This window comes from Engraulis encrasicolus, chromosome 19 (genome assembly GCF_034702125.1).
Source record: "Engraulis encrasicolus isolate BLACKSEA-1 chromosome 19, IST_EnEncr_1.0, whole genome shotgun sequence".
Classification (NCBI taxonomy): domain Eukaryota; kingdom Metazoa; phylum Chordata; class Actinopteri; order Clupeiformes; family Engraulidae; genus Engraulis; species Engraulis encrasicolus.
The window spans coordinates 48,074,606-48,100,017 of NC_085875.1; the positions used below are offsets into that span (position 1 = coordinate 48,074,606).

At 45.3% G+C, this 25,412-nt stretch overlaps 2 protein-coding genes across 3 annotated transcripts in view; one reads left to right on the plus strand and one right to left on the minus strand.

The window, feature by feature from the left end:
• map3k9 (mitogen-activated protein kinase kinase kinase 9) overlaps positions 1-9,117 on the plus strand; it is a 33,913-nt gene extending 24,796 nt beyond the window's left edge. Inside the window, exons 6-11 of the mRNA XM_063223936.1 lie at positions 3,410-3,662; positions 4,056-4,178; positions 4,703-4,847; positions 6,222-6,340; positions 6,790-7,773; positions 8,443-9,117. Coding sequence (XP_063080006.1) covers positions 3,410-3,662; positions 4,056-4,178; positions 4,703-4,847; positions 6,222-6,340; positions 6,790-7,773; positions 8,443-8,882 — 2,064 coding nt within the window. The 3' untranslated portion in view covers positions 8,883-9,117. The remainder of the gene's footprint in view (positions 1-3,409; positions 3,663-4,055; positions 4,179-4,702; positions 4,848-6,221; positions 6,341-6,789; positions 7,774-8,442) is intronic.
• A 9,103-nt stretch (positions 9,118-18,220) lies between these two features.
• Positions 18,221-24,010, minus strand: LOC134470241 (tetratricopeptide repeat protein 9A). Of its 2 annotated transcripts, XR_010039181.1 has the most exons (4): positions 23,207-24,010; positions 22,604-22,786; positions 21,539-21,731; positions 18,221-18,802 (listed from the first exon to the last, which is right to left on the minus strand). XR_010039181.1 is itself a non-coding variant. In XM_063224269.1 (3 exons), exons 1-3 carry the CDS (start codon positions 23,655-23,657, stop codon positions 21,649-21,651), a joined length of 717 nt encoding a protein of 238 aa, XP_063080339.1. In that variant the 5' UTR covers positions 23,658-24,010; the 3' UTR covers positions 21,257-21,648. The 2 variants fall into 2 exon arrangements, 1 of the variants encoding a protein (XP_063080339.1); XM_063224269.1 differs by lacking the exon at positions 18,221-18,802 and having other exon boundaries at positions 21,257-21,731.
• Between the last annotated feature and the right edge of the window lie 1,402 nt (positions 24,011-25,412).

A 25,412-nucleotide genomic window follows, 5' to 3' on the forward strand; every position in this document is an offset into this window, starting at 1 on the left:
TTCACTGAGTGCTGGAAGAGCAGGGAGGACAAATCCTACTGGACAGAGTCAGACTGGTTGGGGGCAGGCTTGACACCACGGTACCTCTTCTCGTGGGGGCTTAGAATCACAGGCAGGGGACACACACACACACCACACTGCAAACGTGTCCTGTTAACACAGCAAGCGAGGTTACCAGGCAAAAGAACTGCAAGCCACACCACAAATTATTAGGGGCCCAATGGGCCAGGACTCACACGTGCAAAGCCCCGGATGTAGAAGTATGGTGGTGTTCGGGAACAGGCCCTTGGTCTCAGTCTTCAGTCTCTAGTTTCCAGTCTCCTCGTTGACAGCGCTAGGGTTCTCCGGGAGTCCACGTTTGCCACAGCAAGCACACAGCACAGCACAGCACAGCAGTCGGGTATTCACTTCAAGCACATAGAAAGTAGCAGAAAGCATCCACATGAAGGTGGCACACAACACACTATTTAAGGCTGCGACTCACGGTATCCCGGTAGATAGCGCTCCGTGGGAGGTGAAGGAAGTTCCCAGCTCTCAGATTCCCGGAGGGAGGATGGTAGAGTAGTGTCAACCAGCCGGCACGTTCGGAGCGAGCTCACTCCTTCTTGACAGTCACACGAGAGGAGAACACACTCATTAGATCGACAAAAACGCTGGGTCCAAAGCGTTGAAAGTAAACATGTACCCCAGACCACTTGATACTACTTAGCTTCTCGCTGCCTTCGCTCCGGTCCTTGCACTTCTCGTCCGTTGGCTCCACCGGTCTCCCGTCTTCGCCGCCCGCCCAGTGGTTCCACCGGTCTCTCGTCTTCGCCGCCGTTTTTCCCGTATTGTTGAAACCTAAAGTTCTTCCTTCCACATAACCTCCAATCGTGGTCCTCCATTCATTAGAGGCAATAATCGACACTTGTAGCACACAGCTGATCCCCATTGCACTGTTAGCTTAACTGGTGTGTTTACATTGGTTAAGGTCCGCTACTTAACTGGCCCCGTGTGTCACAGCCAACCCTGCACAAAGGTTCCTCCCCCACTCAATTCAGCCACTCGGGCGACATTTACATGCATAAAGAGGAAAAACTATCCACACTCACAAGCTAAGTCTCATTATTTATTCATCAAATACCACCATGTCCACATGCAGACACGTTCCGGCCCTTAAGCTATTATCAGTGCATATGTACTGTACATACATGCACTTCAATGCACACCTACACCACACTAGCACACTACTGACTACTGTGTACACAAACAAAGCTGAAACTCACTGCAGGACGACTGGAAGCCAGAGATTGAGATGAGGTTCAACCAGCTCAGAGCCAAAGAGAGGGTGACTGTGTGTCTTTACATATACACACACTAATGCCCTGTGTACACCAAGCGCAAACTACGCTACCTGAGCGGCGGAAGTCATTATTTCTCTATGGAGGGAAGGCGAATAAAGCTACCAGAGCGAATTTGCCAGGAGCGAAGCGAACTGAGTGACCAGAGCGAATGTTGACGATTAAACTCAGGCTAATCATAGGCAAATTCGCTATGACACGGTTCGGCGAAAAACCAATTGGAACGTTCATATCGACGAATGTCCCAGGCCGTCAAGACAGAGCCGTTATGTGATTAGCTGAATCTAACATGTCAATGCCACATCCAGATCGAATAAAGCGAATTCATGGCGAAACTTGTTCAACCACCCCAGCTACCTGGGTCATGTAGGTAGCGCCTGGTGTACACGGGGCATAAGGCTTGCCAATAGGAGGGGGGCAAAGGGATCAGGGAGAGGCATTACATTGTATGGATTGAGAATGGGGCCCTTTCAGAGGATGTTCTTTCCTGGGCCTGCACACAGCAAACACACAGATATACAAGTTCATGCACATACACACACAAACACTCTAGCGTACAAGCACGCCCAACCATCCACACAAACACATGCACACACACAGACATACACGCTCAGAGACACATACACACACACTGGTATTATAAACACTTTTTATGCATCTCACATACTGCTGCAACCTCTAAAATCTGACTATTCTAGTGTGTCCTGCATATAAATGTGAATTGCTTTCTATTTCTAACAGAATTTTGTGAGCGGCATGTTGTCAACAGCAAATTGATTTCATAAAGAGATTCCATAGCATAGTATTTCCCTGTGGTACAGTGTAACAAGCAATTTGCACTCATTTGCAGGGCGGGTTCCCCCTGGCAGACTGATATCCATTTCAAAGAACGCAAGCTGAACCTACAGAACATGGTTCACAATCAGCAGTATAAACCCCAATACAGGGCCAAACATTAGCACAGTTACTACTCCATTTCCTACCCTGGCCTTTCCATGCATCCAAAATCCTTCATGCATTAAAATGTTCCTTCCACATTACATCTGGGCTTGGTGATCTGGAAGGGCTTTAGTCCTAGAAAAATAAGATGCATGTTTCTAATTTCATCAAAGCTCCCTCCAGTAAGTGCTTCTCAATTTGGTTCCAGACCTTCTGTATAAAATTAAATTATTATAAGGGTATGGTGCTATAAGACCACAGGCCGTACATTTCCCATGATAGCTTGCATTATGATACATAGCTTGCATATAAAATCCTATGCCATGCCAAACCAAACATCTCCACCTACATGGCTCACCAACACCATGACTGCCTAATCCCATATTTCCCGTGAGACTGTGCACTTTGCATTCAGACTGCTGCCATATTAAAGATGCCTTACCACTGAAGCAATAATAACAGACAATATTGGTTTACATTTAATGTGCTGCATCTTGAATACCAAAACATATTTGTGCTGAGCATGTGGTTTTCTTATTTCTTCTTACTTCCTGGTTTAATTGGATTTCATTTCTTACTTACTACCATCTCCTATCCTAAGGAGCAGCAATTGTGGGAGGAGGAGCTGACCTGGAATGATAATTATTATATTAGGTCATTTTCTGATTTATATTTTGATATTCTTTATTACTTACTATTGTTTCCCGCCCTAGGAGCTGAGTTCATGGGAGGAGGAGCTTAGTTGGACAGATAATTGTTATTTTAGTTATTATCTACTGCTTGAGTTTGATATAACTTCTTACCAACTTCTTTGCTTACCATCTCAAGGGAGGAGAATTTATCAGGAAGAAATGGGGTTTCATTTCTTAGTTACTACCATCCATCCTAGGAGCTGTGCTCGTACGAGAAGGAGCTGAGCCGGGCTGATAATTGCCTGATTGATAATTGTTTGAAAAAGTTGTATTCATGCATTATTGCATATTTACTTACCTAATTCCTCCCAATGCTTGGATCTGTGCTCTTGGGGGGAGGAGCAGAGTTTGGCTGATGATTATGATTGTAGTAATATGTGATATTATTAAATCTAATTAATATGATTAACTATTTTATTGTTTTCTTGGCTGTTGTAGGAGCTGCGCTCGTGGGAGGAGGAGTTGAGCCGGGCGGCACTGGCGCAGAAGTGTCAGGAGGAGGCGCTGCGGCGTCGCGAGCAGGAGCTGGCGGAGCGGGAGATCCACATCCTGGAGCGCGAGCTGCACGTCATCATCAGCCAGCTGTACCAGGAGCAGCAGCGGCCGCGCGTCGAGCAGCGACACGGAAAGTTCCGCCGCAGCCGCCTCAAGCTGCGCACCGGGGACGGCAACCGCATCAGCCTGCCCTCAGGTGCGTCGGTCTAGGGGGTGTGTTTGTGTGTGTGTGTGTGTGTGTGTGTGTGTGTGTGTGTGTGTGTGTGTGTGTGTGTGTGTGTGTTTGTGTGTGTGTGTGTGTGTGTGTGTGTGTGTGTGTGTGTGTGTGTGTGTGTGTGTGTGTGTGTGTGTGTGTGTGTGTGTGCATGTGTGATTAATGAATGTGTGGGTCTGGGTTTGCACTATGTGCCCTATTTTTTGGAATGCTCCAAATATCAGAATAAATGTAACACTGCCTCAATATCTCACTGTCATTGTGTGTGTGCATGCGTACATGTATGTATGTATGTGTGTGTGTGTGTGTGTGTGTGTGTGTGTGTGTGTGTGTGTGTGTGTGTGTGTGTGTGTGTGTGTGTGTGTGTGTGTGTAGATTTCCAGCATAAGATCACTGTTCAGGCATCCCCCACTGTGGATCGGAGGCGGAGCATCTTGGGCAGCAACTCAACCCCCCCAACCAGCCCCCCCATCCTGCCTCGCCTCAGAGCCATACAGCGTAAGGAGAACACACACACACACACACACACACACACACACACACACACACACACACACACACACACACACACACACACACACACACACACACACACACACTTGTCAGTCAGTTGTCTGAAGTCAGCCCCCTCACACTCACAAACATACACACACACATATACGCTCATACACGCACACAAATCACATGTTAGTCAATTACAAGTCAACCCCCTTTCACACATACAATAACATCACATGTACACCCTTTAGAATGTTTATGACCAATGAAAATAATAACATGCAATTGTTTAGGTGGTATTAGGTAAAACAGACACTTTTTGGACATTCATGTAATTCTGGTGAAGATCAGACCATATTTACTATAATGACCAATTTAAATTAAAATGTATGAAATTGTTAAGGGTGTACAAACCTTAGGGGGCTACAGCATTTTCTCTGACATGAAGGTTGTGTTTTGTGTCTTTGTGCCTGAGTGTACGGTACACATTCATGTATTGGGATCTGTTTTTCCCCTCCCCTCAGTGACCCCAGGCGACAGCAACAAGGTGTGGGGACGCAACGCAGCCCTCATACAGGAGGAGGAGGAGGAGGAGGAGAGGAAGGGATCCAGAAAGAAGGGACGCACGCGTGGCTCCGGACCCCTCCGGGAACACAGCGCTGACGAGAGGTGAGGAAGGGGCAGGAGGGGGGAGATAGGGTAGCAGGAGAGGTAGGGAGTAGGGGAGGGAGAAGGGGAGAGAGGGGAGGGAGTGGGGAGGCAGGGGGGAGGAGGAGGGTGGTGAAGGGAGGAAGGATCTCACAAGAAGGGACGGGCGCGTGTGGTTCAGGACACCACCGAGAACACAGCTTTGACGAGAGTTGAGGAGAGGGGATGGTGGGGGAGGGGGAGGAGGAGGAGGAGAAGGAGGGGTGAAGGAGGAGGAGAGGAAGGGCTCCCGAAAGAAGGGACACACTCACGGCTCCCCGTCCCACAGGGAGCCCAGCGCTGATGGGATGTGAGGGACAGGGGAGGGGGCAGGGGGTCTCCATCCACCACCACATCACCACACCACACTCATGGAGGTCATAGGTCATGACAACAAGATCACCAGGGTTAAAAGTCGAGTCTATAACTGACCCTCCTCCATTTGTAAAGGAAAGGTCGTGGTTTGATATTTCAGGAGTGGTGCGTGCGTGTGTGTGTGTGTGTGTGTGTGTGTGTGTGTGTGTGTGTGTGTGTGTGTGTGTGTGTGTGTGTGTGTGTGTGTGTGTGTGTGTGTGTGTGTGTGTGTGTGTGTGTGTGTGTGTGTGTGTGTGTGTGTGTGTACATTCAAGCTGTGAGTGTACAGTATTCATGTCAGGAGTGTGTTTGGAAATACTGTAGGAGCTAGACGATTCCTTTCCAGAGTTTGGTTGCAAAATGACTTAAACACCATTTTTTGACTTGTGCATTTTATTGTTGGAAATGACTGTTTAGACGTCCTTCCATCTTTGTGTGAATTCTTGCCATTCAAATATTTTGAGAACATACTTTTAAAAAATATATAAAATGCATTTTGCAACGTAATGCAATGGCCAATACAAAAATGTAAAATTCCCAACATTTTCCACAATGAATATGTCATTTTGAAATGAAGCTCATCAATTGTCCTTTTTTGGATTTCTATTATATTCCTTCTCCATCTCGGTCTCTTTATCTCCTTGATATTTTGGCCTTTATGTTATACCATACACGTTATACGTGATAGTTTTAAACAATGACTGTATACTAGAATGCAAGTGTTGATTCTCTGATCGAAAAATAGATGTCCAGGTTGAAATTGCCAGTCAGAAACACCACCTCAATATCAGGGCAGGCCATGAATCGTGATATCTAGTGGGAGTTTCTGATTGCAAGTGTTTCAGTTGCAAAATTGGCAGCTAAATATGTGTCAAATCTGTTGAACTGTGATTTGTAGATTATAAAGTCATTGGTATTACAAAATGTAACATACTATGAATTTCTGTCTTTGGTGGTGTCTTCCACTATTTGGCTCTCTCTCACTTCTCCCCAAACCAACAGTACCAAGACTCAGAAGGAGGTGGGTGGCAGCAGGCAGAGGTCGTGTAGTGCCCCAAACCTGCGCCGCTCCCCGCGCCACAGCCCAGCCGTGCCAGGGGTACCCAGCCTGGCAGAGACAGGTGAGAACAGAGGCTGACTAAAAGCATCATCCACACGGGGGTGCTAATGTCTTAAGGTGGGGCCTCATGTACAAAGACTTCCGTAGAATTCCCACTTTTCCTCTTTGCATAAGTGAAAATCTGAAAAAGATACATTTGCACCTAAAATTTCAAATGTATCAGTCCATGCATAAACAGGTTTTCATGCTGATTCATGTGGTATGTCTGATTTCACATGCAATTTAGTACACTTTTTCATGTTAGGTCTGTACATCTGAAATTTTGCATGAACAGTTACTGACGGAGATTTTTTGTGCGTAAGAAAGTTTTGTACATGAGGCCCCTTGGACTGACTGGGTCTCAGATTTACATCATGAGATCATGAGAACAAATGTCTTAGTTGGAAACGGCATGATGTAAATATGAATGTGTGCATGTGAATGTTTATGTGTAATTGTCGTTCACTACAGAAAACGAAGACTGCTGCTTCCTCAACGACTCCCCCGGGGCTGGTACGTCTCCCAGCCAGACCTACCTCTGCATCCCGTTCCACCGCGACAACTCCACTACCATGGCAACCGCCTCCTCCGAGGGCCACGGAACCGGAAGCTCAGACCTGGGGGTGTGCAGCCCCGTGCGGGAGGGGGTAACCTGCTCCTCCGTTTCGTCCTCCTCAGGGGGCCGCCACCCCAGCCCCGGTGTGGGCCGCCGCTCGGACCTCATGCTGCTGGGCTGTGGGGCCATCCTGGCCGCCGTGGGCCTGGGCTTCAACCTGCTGGATCTCTGCTCCACACCCAGCGCCGGGCCCTCGCAGGCCCCCGGGGAGGGCGCTGCCACTGGGGGAGGGAAGGCTCGCTGGGAGGGTCTATTTCACCGCGGTGGTGGAGGTGGTGGAGGAGGAGGCAACCGGCGGAGCACGAGTCCCCCCACCCGCAAGCTCTTCAAGCGGGAGAGTCCCTTACGTAGCGTCGCTACTCCGCCGCCACCTCCACCTCCGCTGGCCGCCATCCCTCCGTCCCTCACGCTCCTCTCCCTCTCCTCCGTGTCGGACTGCAACTCTACACGCTCCCTCCTGCGCTCGGACAGTGAGGAGCTGCTGGTGTATCGGCCGGCGACCCCACCTGCACCTCCTCCGACGCTGCCTCCTCCCAAGCTTCCACCTCCGCGCTCCCCACCAGCTGCCCCCTCCCCTCCTGCCCCACCGATGGTGCTCTCGCCACCTGCCCTCACCAGCCCCCCGCCTCTCAACCCGCTGGTCAACACGCACCTGGAGAGCTTCAAGAAGAACCCACGCCAGTCACTGACGCCCACGCATGTGCCTGTGAGCGTGCACGCCACCCGCGGGCTGCACCGGACTCCCTCCGATGGGGCGCTCAAGAAGAGGTGCCCACCCTCTTCAGCTGCCAACAACAACAACGGCTTCCATGCAGCACAGGGGAAGGCTGATAATGCAGGTATGTGTTTGCTTGTCCCTCTCCAAAGAAGTCTTCAAATAATAATGATAATATTAAACAACACATCACATTACACTTAGCTGATGCTTTTATCCAAAGCGACTAAACAGTTCTGATTTTTCAGGGTATTGGTTACAGTCCTGGACCAATGTAGGGTTACAGTATGTGTCTTGCTCAAGGGCACTTGGAAGTATAGGGAGAGGTCAGGTGGGATTTGAACCTACAGTTCCCAGATGAAAGACCTCCCTAGCCACTAGGCCACCGCTGCCTAATAGTAATAATAATAATAATGATAATAATAATAATAATAATAATAATAATAATAATATACAGTATATAATGACTAATTCATACAGGGTGGGGTCAAAGGCTGGGTCATATTTTCAGGAGGAAACAGGATATGCTTTCAATGTAATATGCAAAAATCTTTTTTTTTTTTGGGGGGGGGGGGATGGGCAGCCTTGTTGTGTAATTAAGTAGTGTTATCAGTTGAAGTGATGCACTCATTATTCCAGTCTAATCAAATCAAACAAGTCTCATGTCAAATTTCATGTTTGACTTTTAAATTGTTATCAGAAGATAGCCAACATTTAATACATTCTGTAATATATTATAGAATTAAATGTCCAATTATTGCATTTGTTTCCTTCTCCTCCTCAACACCTGCAGTGTTCGGTGGCCAGTGGTGCATGAGAGAGGACATGTCGGAGGTGCCTCGGTTGCCTGACCCCAACCTTGTCTACCCCCCTACCCCCCGTCGTCGTTGCCAACCAGAACGGCCCAAGACGCTCGATTTCCTGGTTAGGCCCCGCCCCTCCCCACGGATTCGCAGCGAGGTGCCGCCGTGGGGCGACTCTCCTGGCGGGGGGAGGTGCCGGGGAGACTCTCCAAGCCACACCTCCAGCACAGAGACCCCGCCCACCGTGGAGTTTGAAGACCCCGTCCACCGTGGAGTTCCTCCAACCCCTGGCTCTCCATGGGTGAATGACAGCCTGCTGGACCAACGGGACGAGGGCCAGTGCCGGGATGGGACCATCCCACTCTGTAGACCAGAGAAGTCATTGGCTAGAGACTCACCGTACCGTGTACGGCCAGGCTTCTGGTCATAACTGTTCTTCACTAGGAACCTGATTAAATAAGTACTGCTTAAAGAATTCTGTATCACGGAGCACGTTTAGATCTTTCTAGTCCAGAAGAGGAGTACTAGAGAGAGAGAGAGACGGACAGACAAAGAGAAAGATAGAATCACCATTTTGAATGCAACCCTCCACTGAAAGTATTTCTTATGCCTTTAAATCTGTTGGGATGGACTGACCAAGAAACAGGTGTTTCTTTTTTGTTGTTTGTTTGTTTGTTTGTCTGTCTGAGAGTAAATGGGATTAGTTAGAGCCGCATATTTGTCCTGGTACCCCCTCTGTTGTATGAGCACGGCACTATCTGTTTCAAATAGTAGCACCTCGGTTGGCATGTTCAGGTCGACAGAGAACAGTGCCAGTGCCTGGTCTCACACCTATCTCAAACCCAGTTATGTGTTCACAACGAAAATTTAAGCATCGGAGCATAGAAAGTTGGCTGACATACAGTATAGTGAACCAAAAAATACTTAGTTTCTATAGGCGAACTGTGACGACACTGTAGACATCCATTCATCCGCATGGTGCAAACACAAGTCATTCACTGTTAAGCACTTTGGTTTGGAACATAACTGGAAATTCGGAAACCGGCATTGGTATTCTGCCCTACAAAGGCAAAGTGCAGTAAGTATGCCAGGATTGAAACTGAGGAAAATGCCCTCAAAGCCCTGGTATTAGGTTTTGGCTACTGCAAATTTGACATCACTAGAACGGGACACATGTGGGACCATAAGGCTTTGTCACAAGATAAAGGAGATGTCATGAAGCCGAAATATGTAGTTACTACACTTTGCCTTTGTAGGGCAGTACTGTTCTGGTAGATCTGAATACCGCTAGAGAGGCCTGACATAACACCACCAACTCTGCAGGTGCACTATGGAGTATGCTCAGTGTCTGAACAAAAAAAAAAATGTTATCCACACATCAACCATGTAAATATGGCGCTGTATGCAGGCAAGTATTTCCACATACTTCCTGCGCACCCTGCGTATGTTTATCAAATCTTCAGGTTGCAGTTGCATATGTTGAAACTTGACTAAACTATAAGCTAAAATAAGAAACGTGAAAACGCCTGAAGGGAGGAATGAATCGATATGATCACTGGAGTGCACATAGACAGTTGAAATGGTTTGTGTTTTGATTATTTATTTGTCTGTTTGGCAGTAAGGAAGAAAAGTTTCGATTTGACATTACCTGCTGTAACTTGCTATTTCTCCCATGTCAAGGAACAGTATTATGCAACACAGAAGGACTCCATTCTGACTATGTGTGTGCCAATTGAGAGTGAGCAATCAATTCAATTGATTGATTGACTGTTTGATTAATCCATTAATTTATTCATTTGATGGGTTGGTTTCAAGTAAACTTATCTATAATATTCATGTCACACACACATACTGTATGCACAGTCCTCAATGAGTAAGATTACCTGCCATGCCCCACTATAAGATCTCCCAAAGCATGATCTTCTTGAACATTTGGCTGTGATGATATTACCTCATGTTTGGTTAAGTATAAAGTGGGATACTGTGTGCTTCTTATGCCAAGTCTTGAAATTGTTTGCCAGCATTACGTCATGCCTCAAGGCTTGCGTTTCTATCTCGACTGTATGCACTGTATAGCCGTATTGCTAGATGATTGCTTCAGTGGTCCCCTAACGCTGTCTATCTATGATTGGCTGGCAGAGAGCAAAGGAAGTGATGTCACTATTGCTTTACATGTTTACTTCATGACTGTGCATCTTTTTTTTATCCGACCTAGAAAAAAGTGCATTTCTTTTGTCAGCATCATGAATGTATCTGGGTTTCTTTTTTAGAAAAAAAGTGAAAGTTCCATTGTTTGGAGAGCATCTTCATCCTCTTTTCTGAGGGCCTGAGTCTGAACCTGGCCCCAAGTCGAATGTTGTCACAGTTTTTATTTCCTTGTGTCAAATGCACTCCAAGTCACCTCTCTGGGTTGTGTTCTAATTTTGCCTGTCTGTAAAAAAACACAAAAAGCAGACAAAACACACACACACGGACGCACACACACACACACACACACACACACACACACACACACACACACACACACACACACACACACACACACACACACACACACACACACACACACACACACACACACACACACACACACACAGTCTTGATGTGGGATGTGTCTGAACACTGACACTGAGATCCAACATGAGATGTCCTGGAGTCCCCTGTGAAGCTGTGGGGCTGTCTGAACGCCAGCTCATCTGTCAGACACCCTGTCTAACAATACACACTCCCAGGGAAGCTGATAAAGGGGAGACAAAGGGGTCAGTTGTCCTGGGTCCAGGGGAAAGGGGGGCCCCAGAATTGGGTCTTCCTTGCATTATATGTATTGTGTGGGGGGCCCTTTCAGATGAATTTGTCCTGGGCCCTACCAAAGCTGTCAGCGACCCTGCACACTCCCCATCAGGCTCCCAACAGGCCCCCCCACCAGGCGCTCAGCTGCAATGCATCACCGCCCGCAACACACACACGCGCGCACGCACACACACACACACTCGCGCGCGCGCACACACACACACACACACAGCAGAAAGTGGGAGACACTCACAGCGACTCTTGGCTGACTCACCAAGTGTCTGCTGCATACGTTGAATGGTTGAACAGGGTTCATTTGAACGGACTGTCTGCTAATTTGTCGTTACAGCCAGCCCATTTGCAGAGTAACTTCAAGAGGTAGATGACAAAAAAAATAGCCCAGGAGGCATCAGGTCTTTCATTGTTTGCAGACATATACGTATATTTATTTATGTATTTCATTATTTATTCGTTTGCTTTTGTTTTTAATCTTAATTTATTTTTGTATTTATTGTTATCCTTGCCTTTGTTCATGTTTTTTTTAAAAAAAGCCGTATATGCTGACAGAAATACGTTTACATCTTACTTGCATTGATAATGGACTGCAGACGATAGATAACATTATTTCGCTTCTCCGTGTAGCTCGGGAAGACTCGAAGCGGAGGATTTTATGTTGGTAATAAAAACAACAATGGTGTACCCCAGTTACATGCAAGACAAGGAGAGAGCATCAAAATGTTGTGTCCTTGTGTATGCTGCGAAGGAAACAACCCATTGCCTTTTGCGATTCCTACTGCAAAGATAACTTGGAGAAACCATACAAGCGCTTCCCCCTTACCCGAAGAACAGCAACATCTAAAGCTTAAGTGAATACTCTGAGGATGTGAATCTTTGCCATGTGTGGGCGCAAGTAAGCCTTGTGCTAAACCCAGAGAAACCATGCACTGATTGATCGCGGTGATCGGTTTCATTGATTTTGGAAGGTCATGTGCAGGACAGCATTCTGAAGGCGGGGAACTGTGTGGTGTTTGTGGATGAGACTGACTGAGACTGACTGACATGTTGTGTTTGGATCTGTTTGCACCAGAGCACATAGACCTGTGTTAAAATCCCAGTAAAGGAAAATACCTGAAATAACTCACTCTGCGCATTCATTTCTTTTGTGTGTGATTCAGATGTTACGATTCAGTGCCACATATTCCAAATGACCTGCTTTTACCTCTCCAATTAGGCCAGTCACCTGGTTAAAATGGCCAGGTTAATTCCAGGCAGGGAAGCTGACTGGGAGGGGGCTGTCAGTTGTCCCGGGCCCAGGGAGAGAGGGGCCCAGTATAATGGGTCCCCAATTACATTTTGTGTATTAGGTTGGGGCCCTATCTGATTACTTTGTCCCGGGACTGAGAAAACCTGTAAGCAGCCCTGATTCCAGGTCGGTGGGAATATACAGTATGTCACTGCAATGTAACTTCTCAATGAAGGTTGCCCATCGCTGATGTAACCTGTAGTTTTTGTTGAAATATTGACTAACAGTCCCATTGATCAATAAGGCAATAATAATCTTCACAGTTAGATGAGAAGGGAGTTCTCATCTATAGCATGTATTTGGAGTTCTCTTCTATAGCATGTATGTATACAGAAGAGGAAGAAGTGTTCTTACTGATGTTATTGCATCATTATGTTATTACAACACTAGTAGGCCTACATGATATGGTTACATGGCGCTATTCCGACGTTGATGTCTATTGTCTGAATACCGGCACGTTTTCCATCGACCACCGCTATTCCTACATGCCGCTATTCCTACATGCCGCTATTCCGACATTGATGCAATATGTTTTGTTGCATTGCCTTCATTAAACATTTTTTCTTTTTAAATCTAAACCATTCTGAGAATGCTGCCACTGAAACTGTGAAGCCCTAGAGCTTTATCATTGTCAGAACAGCCAACTTTTCCCTTCATATTCATGTAAGGCTGTTAAATCTAACAAGGAGCTGTCCACACGTGTGGGGCTGAAATCAGCAATGTAGGCCTAAAACACTTTGTCGCCTTACTGATTTGAAGGGATAAACTTTGTAGCCTGCATGCCAAGTTACCCAATCGAATTATGTCACAATTATGTCACCAAAAACGTGCAGCGACAAGATGGAGCACACGACAATGTGCAATGATGCGCTAGGGATGAATTTATCAGAATAGCAGCATGCCAGAATAGCAACATGTCAGAATAGCGGCATATTGGTACAGTTGGATGTCTGAATAGCGGTATGTCGGAATAGCGCTTCCCCCCACATGATATTACCTATGTCATATGATTATTTCACAGTTCATAATGAGATAAGTACTGAAAGAGTACTTTGCCCTAAAATAGGCCTATAGGCCTAACTAGGCTATAGGCTACTACAACTCTGCCCTATATGTACAACACAATTATATTTATTAACAAATGTAAGGAATTGTTGTCATTTAAAAAAATCTCCTAACAAGACAAGACAACCCATGATACATTGATGGCTACATGGTTACAAAACTGGACACAGCACAGAAAGCAAACTGACAGAAAGCAGAATTTCACGGCTTTTTTTCCCATCATGATCTGAGCTGTTGATTGGTGTTACTAATCACTAGGGGTTTGTTTGGACCTCCAACAAACAGACAGACAGACTCACTCGGCAAGGTTTGTTGCTGCTTTGCTCTGTAGCCATAGCAACAAACAGGATGAGGAGAGACTATACTATTTTTAATCGACTGAGTTTCCTGCTCTTTGTTCAAAAAGTATGCGTTCTACGTAGCTGCTTGAGTGGCAACACAGTCACTTAATGTCCACACATCTGAGCTTATTCAGTACGATGGAGGAGCAGAGTTTATTGTTTTTTTTCCTCCTCATCTTGCCAATGAAGATTACAGGTGGCATCAATGTTAGGGCTTATACATTTTCAACCAAGCAGGCATTGATCTCGGTGCGGACATGGAAAAACAAGACAACAGCTGTGGTCCCCAAGGTATGAAACTCAAGCTTAATAGTGAGATGCCTGACATATGCATACGCACACACACAAGCACAACACACGCACACGCACACACACACAACACACAACACACACACACACACACACACACACACACACACACACACACACACACACACACACACGCGCGCGCGCACACACACACATACACACACTCCAGTGAGTCTAGCCCAAACATGAATATGCACGCACAGACGCACAGACACATAGCAACCAATGCCGAGCTCTCTCTCTCTCTCTCTCTCTCTCTCTCTCTCTCTCTCTCTCTCTCTCTCTCTCTCTCTCTCTCTCTCTCTCTCTCTCTCTCTCTCTCTCTCTCTCTCTCACACACACACACACACACACACACACACACACACACACACACACACACACACACACACACACACACACACACACACACATAAAAGCTGTCTGATGTCTGACAGCTTTTAACTTTCTTTTCCCAGTGCTCCTCTCTCTCTCACTCCCACACACACATGCGCACACACACACAGGAGCACAGTAGTCTACCACCACACCAGCGGAGCGGGCCTCCTCAGGGGAATTTGAGCCTGCTTTGCTCCACCATCTCTCCAGTCTGTTGTTGTTTTGCTGCGTATGATACAGACAGACACGTCACCCACCACTAGCCACCGCCATGGTAACATCTGCAGTTGCCGTGGCGATGCCCTCAGCATGGCTCCATCTCTCGCTCAGCATGCATGGTCATGATGATGAACACCACCTTGATACTCTGCATCCATGGTCCACACAGACAGGGCCGGATTAACACACTAAATGTGGCAGCAGCCTAGCCCCCACCCCCCCCCCTCCCCCCCAATTGCCAGGGCCCCCCCAATAGGCCAAAATAGTTAAAAAAAATTGTTAAAGAATTGTCATAATGTATCGAATGAAGTAGTCTGTCATCTTTAATGGATTGCCAGATCTGGTTAATATACTCTCCTCCATTAGTTGCCAACTATTCTTATGTCAGAATTATATAGCCTATGTTATATTAAATGATGTATGTTATATTAATCATGTAGTTTGTTGCAGAATTTCCATTCTGTGGGGGCCTACAACAACCTGTTGCCTAGGGGCCCCTGGGCATCTAAATCAAAGACCAAAGGGCTGGAAGGGTAATCTGGCATACAGGGCATTTTCCCGGTGGGTCTGTGGTCCTCAAGAGACGATGGGGTTGATTTTTTCCCCCAAAACAGACTGATCCTTAATTTATGTTGATCAGTCCATCTTAAATATACAGTTGAGGACGATATTATTAGCCCCCCTCCTGAAATTAGACATTTCTCTTGATTTCTCAGTAAGAATGACCATTATTCACCGTTTCTGTTATTCTGGAAACAAATACACTGATGGAGATAATGTTCAATGAGTTGAATTCGGATTTTTCTATTGTTACCATGAGTTTAAACAAAAAAGGGCAAAAATGACAAGGACAAAATTATTAGCCCCCTGATCATTAATAGTCAATATGGCGCCATTTATGAACCAAAACTGACAACAGGCTCTGATAAGTTGCTACCTAGGTTGGCACATGCCCCACTAGGGATTTTGGCCCCTTTCTTCACTGCAAAGTGTTCTAGCTGGTCCAAATCGCATGGATGCTGAGCATAGACATTAACCACAGACTCTCAGTGGGATTGAGGACTGGACTATGAGCGACTGATTCCAATATCATGGTTTTAGTGTCCTTGAAGAACCTCTGAACTAATATAAATGTATGCTTTGGGTTGCAATGTTGTTGGGAGACCCAGCAATCCAGATTCAGACCCAGACTCCCTGTGTCTGAGGCTGAATAACAGACTAAACTTGATGGCCTTCCACTATGTGTAACTGTGGAAACTGCTTAGCCTCATTAGACCAAAGAAGCATTGGACACCTGCCTAGATGATTGTCATTGACCTGGCCTCACCTGGGGGTTCCCACCCCCCAAGGAAGACAGTTGTTAGGGCTTGTCATCATATTGGGCTTTGGGGCCATCATCACAGAAGAACCCCTTTATTAAAGGCAGTGCATATCAGAGTGTTATTGAGCTTTGCCTGTGAACATTTGAAAGTCAAAAATTAGTTTTGAACGTCTCTGCTTTCATCTGATGATATTCAAATGCACCTGCTTTGATGCATGAATTCTGCTTCTGTCAGGTGAAGGAAGGGATAGACCTTGAATCGTTATAAGATGGTTTCCACAATTAAACATGGTGGTGGATGCATCATTCTGTGGCAGCCTCAGCCACAGGAAACCTTGTTTGGGTATACGGCACCATAAAAACTGAAAATTATGATAGAATGTGGAAAGTGACCTTGCAAAAATATGCTCATAGAGAGAGTTAAGATATTCACTGGATCTTTCAATAAGATAATAACCCAAAACTTGCATCCAAAATAGTTCAAATGTTCTTCAAGGATACTAAAACCATGGTCATGGAGTGGTTCAGACCTCAATCCTTTAGATAGTATTTGAAGAGTGCTGAAAATGAATGTCCATCCTCAACATCCATGCAATTTGGACCAGCTTAACTATTTGCAATGAAAAAAATGGGCCAAAATCCCTGGTAAGACATGTGGCAACATAGTTAACAACTAATCAAAGTGCCTGGTGTCAATTTTTGTTCATAAATGGCACTGTATTGACTATTAATGATAAGGGGGCTAATAATTTTGTCCTTGCCATTTTTACACTTTTTTGTTTAAACTCATTGTGAAAATGGAAAAGTCCAAATTTAACTTATTGGATACTATCTCCATGGTGTATTCGTTTCCAGAATAACATACATTTATTATTAATGATCATTTTCAATGATCAATGAAGAGATATGTCTAATTTCAGGAGGGGGGCTAATAATATCGTCCTCAACTGTACGTAGACAGTGGACTGGACCAATCATAATATTATAGACAAGCAGCAGGGCTGTGTCAGGGGTTGGTCTGCTGCAAAAAAGCCCAGGTCATTTATTGGCTCCCAGTCTAGCTCTGGACGAGGAACAAATAGAGGAGGTGTCCCGTCATTGACATGGCCTTCCCATCGAGCTGACATACAAGGCATCACTGGGTTAGGAGGATTAGGGCAATGCTGTGGTTTCTCTCTGCTGTGTCTCTACTCTAGTTGGCACGGGCCGAAAGACATTCCCATTTCGCCCTCTCTCCTATATAAATATTTAGGGATTAAGGTCAGAGCTATGTTAGCTGGCTACTGTTAGCTGATTTTGACAACGCAGCCTATTTTAACAGAGCACTGGGAAGAGACAAGTGGGTCTAAGTCCCAAGCTGATATATATAATAATATTATTATTATTTAAACTCCTCCTCTGATGCCAGGCCAATGAGCAGGGCCGTAGCCGCAAATTCTGGGCCCTATGTACAATCCGCTCGGAAGGACCCATCCCAGCCATATATCTAAATTAGACAATGTGAGGGCCCCCTGCATGGGGCCCTGATGACTCAGTTACACACACCCCTTTACGCCACTCCTGCCAATGAGCAACATGGCTCCTGTGGTGAAGTCATTAGTGCACCACTGCTGGATTCTGCTGAACAACTGCTGTCTAAATGGTAAAAAAATAATTTAAATTGAGGCACATTAGGGTGCATTGGAGTGTGTGTGTGTGTGTGTGTGTGTGTGTGTGTGTGTGTGTGTGTGTGTGTGTGTGTATGTGTGTGTATGTGAGCGTGCACGCATGAGTGTGCATGCGTGTGTGTTAGACAAGAAGTGAGGGAGAGGAGCAGTAAGACAGACCACAAAGCCCTTCACTCTATAACCCAATTAATGAGACAAAGGCAATGAAACTTGATACCCCCAGCAATCTGTTTCTATGCTCCACAAGCCAGGGATGTTGCACCAAGTTGCCTTTGCTATAAGGACTGGCCTCGCTGAACAACCAAGAAGCAATAGAACATTCAAGGTAGAAAACACAAGGCATACAAATGAGACATGACTAGAGGGGGTTTGGTTTTTTGATAACAATCAACAGACTTTTAATTTCATCAACATACACAGATATCACAGTAAGAGGACATTGTTTCTCATGGTGCTTGCTTGCTCAGATTACATGCTTTTTTCAATAGTGCTTAAAGGACATTTTTGGAGGGAGAGAGGCAGTGTAAGTAAGTAGGCATGTGCAACGAAGCTTAGCAAACACACCACCATTATCAGCTGGACGATCAGACAGCTAGCACATCTGTGCACTTCCCCTTCCCGATGGAGGGAGGGAGGGGGGGAGGACAAAGAGAGCCTTGGGGGGGAAAACAACTTGATGTGCTTGAGATAAAAAAAGAGCAAGTCCATACATGATGATGGTTGATTTTTTTTTTTTGTTATGGTCCATTATGGGTGCCGTCTACAGCTGAGCTCGTTCACTTCAGTTCACACCACCAGAAGAATCCGAAACATCATGCATCCATGAGATCAAGGTATGTTGTGGAGCATGGCACACATGAACTTGACCAAAAGTCCTTTCTCTTTCCCACACACGGTTCACTGAAGGTGGTTCTTTGAATTCCAGGGTCTTAGAATGATGCTGGTGACTGCATCAACCTTGTCAAAACACAAGCCTTATGTTTCAGTTTCCAAATCACCAACTTCTTTTTGTCACATATCTTACAGCCTGATCACCATTCTCTGTAAACACCCAGGTAACTCTGTCTTCACAGCACAGAAATTTGGGTTCAATGCTCCTTAACATAGCCTGTGCTATCAAGGATATGTGTTTGGTGTCAGAATAGTTGATTTGTGCACTGTGACATTCCTTCATTGGCGATGGGTGGCAAAGCCTGGCAGCCCAGTTTATTACCATAGCAACATGATTCTGCACAGTGTGCTATCAGAGATAGACTAAAGACCCTACTCAGCACTGGTGCTGTTTAAGGATACACAGGAAAACACGGTGGATATGAAATGTACCGTCTTTTTCACGCTGGTGAAATATTTTACTATTTTCATTTCAGAAATTCATTTTTTATTCACAGCTGTAGGCCTATATAGCCTAACAGCTGTTTGTTTGTGGTTGTTGTTTTTGTTTGTTTAAGTCATCATATCATATCATATGATATTATAAAGTTCATGTTTGGCTGGAAAAATGGTTAATAAAAACCAAGAAAGGGAGGAGAAAAGCGTTGTAGAGTCATTTTTCAGCCATATCACTAGGCTACTGTATTTCTCAAGAAGTTGAACAGTGCAGGACAAGGTAAAGTAATGGCAGCACCAATGACAAGTCAACATAAGCCATATTCTAAAGGGAATTATAACACACATTTAAGCATTAAAATGTAACATCTTCAATTTGACCAAACTTGCCAAATCCTGCGCCATCCTCCCTAAATAATGCAAAACACACTGCTTACTGCTTTGAACCAAATGATAAAGAGAAACAAGTTACGCCTTAATGATTTATCATCTCAACGTCCAGACAACAGAGTAGCCAACATCCGGGAAAAAAACATGCAGCATGTTAACTTAATCGTTAGGTTGCTTGACTCTCTTTCCATTTTTAGAGTTTAGCCCTAAAGATAGTGACTGTATGAAGCAACCCGACCAGGCCAGACCAAACCACCCCTGGGCCACAACCAGCAGCTGGCACATGGCAGCGCAGTGTTTAGAGTGCACAGTACCTTTCGCATTGGTAATTCAACTATCAGACAGTATGACACACACTATCCATGTCACATTTATTGACTCTCTTAGTACTGAAGTAACACTACAAAAACGTACTGAGCCCTAAAGATAGTGACTACATGAAGCAACTCCAGACCCGGTTGACCAGGCCAGGCCAGACTAGACCAAAGCAGCCCTGGGCTACAACCAGCAGCTGGCGCATAGCAGCACAGAGTGGAGCACGACCTGCACTAGAGCGGTTCATACTGCTGCAGGGCTTAAACCAAATGGGCTGACCAAAACCAAAGCCTGACATATTTAAAGGGCAATCATATATGCTTTGCAATGGGGAATTACCGTTTTCGGCTCTGCCGTTTCATTCTGTTGATGGCATGCCTCGGTAGCGGTTATCCTTTATTTAGAGGATGTGGTGAACTTGTTATACTGGGTTTGATCTATAAAAAACATCCACATAGTATGCCATCACTGAAGAAAACATCAGAGTGAAAGTAATCTTGCAGTGCTGCCGAGCGCTGTGTGCCTTTTTGACACAGCGTGGGTTGTTCTTTGTTAAGCTCGATATAATAAAGGCATTTTGCCCTCAGTCTCTAAGTAATTCAGGTGGTGAGATTTGCTGCCTTGATAAAACAGCATCCTTGTATAACAACAGAAATCAATCGCAACATAAACTAGTTCACCTCTGACATTGCAACACTTTGGTTCTAGAGATCCAGCTAAGACGTTGCCACAGTTGAGCTATACTGCACCGTCAGGCTCTATGGAACTGCTGAAGCACAGTGTTAATATCAACGCACACAACTTTGTTTGGAATGTCAGACATATTAGACCTTAATTAATCTCTTCATCCATGCATCCATCCATCCATCCTATCCATGCATCCATCCATCCATCCGTCCATCCGTCCGTCCATCCATTCATCCATCCATCCATCCATCCATCCATCCATCCATCCATCCATCCATCCATCCATCCATCCAGGTTGTTCCATAATGTTAGTGCATGTCCTCAAGCCCTATGGGATGGGAGACTACCACATATTTTGCAAGACTGGCACTAGTGTGCCTGGCACCATATGGACTGGCAGTGGATGTCACTCGCGCTCTTCCAGACTGATGAGCTTAGTCATGCTTTTACACTGCCATTAAATGTCACACATGTGAACAAACAGGGGGGGGGGGGGCAAGGCTGGCATGGTGGCGCCACTGGACCATGAGAAAATATTTAACATATAGACTATATAAAGACAGATAGGTTTTTGTGCCACCTAAAAGGGTGTGTGTACCCCTGCCCGCGCATGTACTGTGTGTGTGTGTGTGTGTGTGTGTGTGTGTGTGTGTGTGTGTGTGTGTGTGTGTGTGTGTGTGTGTGTGTGTGAGAGAGACTTTAGGACTACATAGGCCAAGGAGGAATCGCTAGCAGCGCCAGGTAGGCTAGTAGCTCACCACCTTTGAATGTGCCTGTCTTAAGGACCTGCGTGTACCTCATAAAGCAATAGCAACTATGTAACACATTGTAATAATCAAGGATATGAAGAGAGATCTGTCTATCTTGACATGACTGAAATTTTGAGCCGAATTTTGCTCTATGCACAGTGGTACCATATACTGTACAGTAAGTGTGTATGCAGGCATACATGCATGACAGCCTATGACAACATACCTCAGGGGCAGTGGTTAATGTTTTTGTTTTTCAAGGTGATATGAGAGTACACAGTGCAGATACAGCAACATTACAGGTATGCCCCCTTTTGATGTTTTCGTCTGTTTGTTTTATGAGTCATCCGTCTTCTCTCTCTGGGCATTGCGTCGTATCTTCATCTCCGTCAGCTGGATGTAGCGAATCACGTTGGTGTCTGCAGTGCCGAAGAAGACAGAACAGAAAAGGGGCGATGGCGTAAGAGGCTCGTAAAGAATTCATCAAGGATGCATCACCAAGGGAGGGAAAAAAGAGGACAGACGAATATGCCGCAAATCTTTCAGTCTCTCATCTCCCACCATTGTATGTCTGTGCCATTAAGCACATTACTTTCATTCATTTCCACTTTATTGTTCACGCTTTTGGCTGTTAATGAAAAAAAGAAAAGAAAGGAAACCGGCTTTGGCTGTGACTCAAAGGACTATGGCACTGCACTGTTCTGCAGGGACCGGGGTTCAATTCCAGCTCGAGGTCATTTCCCAGTACTACCCCCATCTTTCTCTCTCCCAAACATTTCCTGTCAACGTTTCCCATAGTTTCACTATCAAACAAATGAAAAAACGCCTAAAAAACTTTAAAAAAGAGGAAAGCTATGAATCCATTAAAGGCGCAAAAAGAGTGGGTTCTCACATTCACCTGAAACAAGGGTCACCGGAAACAAACTGTGAAGCTTTTCCTATGTATGCACTATTCTCCAAATGCTGACCCATAGGAAACCATATACTAACACTGTGGTTCATGCCCCTATTTCATTACAAAAGAAGGGAAAACATGCCCCTTTGTAGGACAGGTACATCATGTGTTCATATCTCTGTTATGACACCTATGGGATGTAAACTCCCCTATATGACCGTGGCTGCCCTTGTTTAACCTTGCACATGTTTATGCCCTTGTTGTTTACAGAAAGTATTCTGGCAGATGACATTGTTTATCTTATCCTATGGTGAGGTCATTTTTAAATGATCACAAAAGTGGAGAAATCACAAACAAACAAGTTAAGAGAGGTCCTCCAAACATCTCCAAACTCACCTGAAGGCTGTTGTTTGTGGGATTCCTTCAGGTAAAAGAGCGCCTTGTTGAAGTCCCCCAGGTGGTAATAGGCAACTCCTGAGCGATAGAGCGCTTTGAAGTTCTCCCCTTCTTTCCGCAGAACCTTCAAGCAGTACTCCTTTACCCTCTCGTAGTTCACCAGCTCCATCTGCAAAAGGCATGCTGGTGTGAAAGAAAACATACAACTGAGCCATGACAATATTGAAAATACACCTATCATACATCTATTTATCAACACAGAACATAACATCCTTTGTTATTTTTATTTTTGTTTGTTAATGTAGGCCTATTTTAACATTTTGCGCACGTGCACGTATCGGCCATTTATGGTGTGAATAAGAAACTACTTCGGTAGTTAAGTGAACATCAACTGAGGTTATGATTTTTTTTTCGGTATGATGCGAACCAGTGCGTCTGGGAAAAGATGATGGCGAGCTGAGGATGATGTAAGCGGGAATGGACCCTCGTGCCCCAGTCTCTCGCGGCTTTACATTCACTATACATTAACCATGCGATTATTACGCATATGGCAGCATTCTATGCGTGCCAAGAAAACACGTGAACAGTATATATGTGTTTTACCTGCCAGACTATTGTAACATTCAAGCTCTGCGTTTTCCACGGCGCCTTTCTGTTCGTCTGTCAGAGACTCCTTGCTTGTTGTGGTGGAGAGCACGGTGGTCGGTGATTTAGAGCCCATGTCAGGGTCCCCGAGAACTCGGCACAGACCTTTCATCTCCAGTAGCGCGCGGTGATACTTCCCAATAGCTTCCCGGTATTTCTTATCCTTGTAGCACTGTGTGGCTTGAGTCTTGAAGTCGAGCGCGCGTTTGACTAGATCCGAGGGGTCGTTGCGCGGTGGTTGTTTCTCCATGGAGGTTCCATGGTGACGCGCGTGTTGCTGGTAGTAGCGAGGGTCCCTGTGAATGGGCTGCCTCGAAGGGACACTGATGCCGCCGCTGCTGAGGATTCCACCCGCTCCGTTGTCCGCGCGGCGAACCGCATCATGCCCTCCCTGGTTCAAACAACTCATGATTATTTATTTTCCTCAAAAATATCGTAAACGTTGAACCATCCACGATAGGGAAAAAATAATAGTTTGCACTGTCAAATGCAAACGTCGAATTCCACCGAATGTAGGAAAAAACATGTGCCCGCCTCTAAATTTGCAGCTGAGTCCGTGCTGGTAGCATCTCCGCGCGCCTATATCGCACTGAGCAGCGAGGTGCCGCAACAGCGAAGGTCCCTTCGTCGACTCGTGCTTGTGTTGGTCACGATGGTCATGATTCGATAGGCTTTGCGTAAACGGCGATTTTCAACTTGCTTGTTCCCGAAATCAACAGCCTAATTATCGGATAAATGACGCCACTGATGAAGTCAAATGAAGCTAGCTCCCTCCTCCTACCTGACAGAAGCCTAAATGAATCCTCACGAACAGACCAGACGTGTCCCGATGCGGCGCTCGTGCAGCGCACAGAGTGGAATGTGGTCATAGCAGAAGCGAGATTAATGCGCTCTTTATGGCGCGCGCTTTCTCAGGGATATTGATTGAAGGTGCTTTGAACAGACATGTGCCTAGATTTCTCTTTACAATTCGCTAAGACCATATCACGACCAAAAAAATCTTAAATGGATTGGAAATAATAATACTAATACTACTACTAATATTATTATTATTAATAATAATAATAAATACTAATTATAAAACTACTACTAATAATAGGCTAATAATGATAATAGGCCCATGATTTCTTTCAAATACATTTCTCATTAAAACAGTGTTAACACAGGCCACAGTTCAAGTTTTATGAACTTTGTAGGCCTATGGTGTCATTTTATCCATTTTCTCTAGATGTTATTCTGAAATAAACAGAATAAAACATGTGAGGTTGAGTCTAAGGATGTTTCCCAAGTAGTCTTGGCACACAAACAGTAATACAGCTGTTTGTGGTGATAGGGTGTGTCTCAGCATCGTCATATACGCGGACGCACGCGCGGGCGCGCGCTCACACTGGCCAGATGTTTTCTTCTTATTGCCAGGGGGACTACTCACAGGACATGACAGTCATGCAAGCAAATGCGATATCCAAATTGGACTGTACACCAAGACCTACCAAGGCATAGCCAAGATTTGTCAAACCTATTGAAGAACTTCCTTTCATATTGGCTGTGATTCAGACACTTCTGGAATGATTTTTCATGTTTTGTGTAAAAGGTCACTTCTCGGTTACAATATACAACTATGCAGCAAAATTGTTTTTTTTTTGTCCTTGAAAAGAAAGACTGTTTGAGGACAAGGTGCTCTTTCACAAAGCCATGAAAAGCTCACTCACAGATGCAATATTTTTGGTGTTGTTTTTAACCTTACTCCACAAATCTAATATCTTGCATGAGGACTCCAAGAGAATTCCAAAGATAATTCTGTGTGTGTGTGTGTGTGTGTGTGTGTGTGTGTGTGTGTGTGTGTGTGTGTGTGTGTGTGTGTGTGTGTGTGTGAGAGAGAGAGAGAGTATGAGAGAGAGAGAGAGAGAGAGAGAGAGAGAGAGAGAGAGAGCTGGCCCACAAGAGAAGACTTTTTTTTTTTTTAAATCCCAAGCCCAGCTTTTGCCCATGGGTGTGAGCCCATGCTGGATAATCACCATGGCCTGTAACCTCAGGCTGAAATTAGACTATGCCTGCATATGTGTGTGTGTGTGTGTGTGTGTGTGTGTGTGTGTGTGTGTGTGTGTGTGTGTGTGTGTGTGTGTGTGTGTGTGTGTGTGTGTGTGTGTGCGTGCATGCGTTGGCA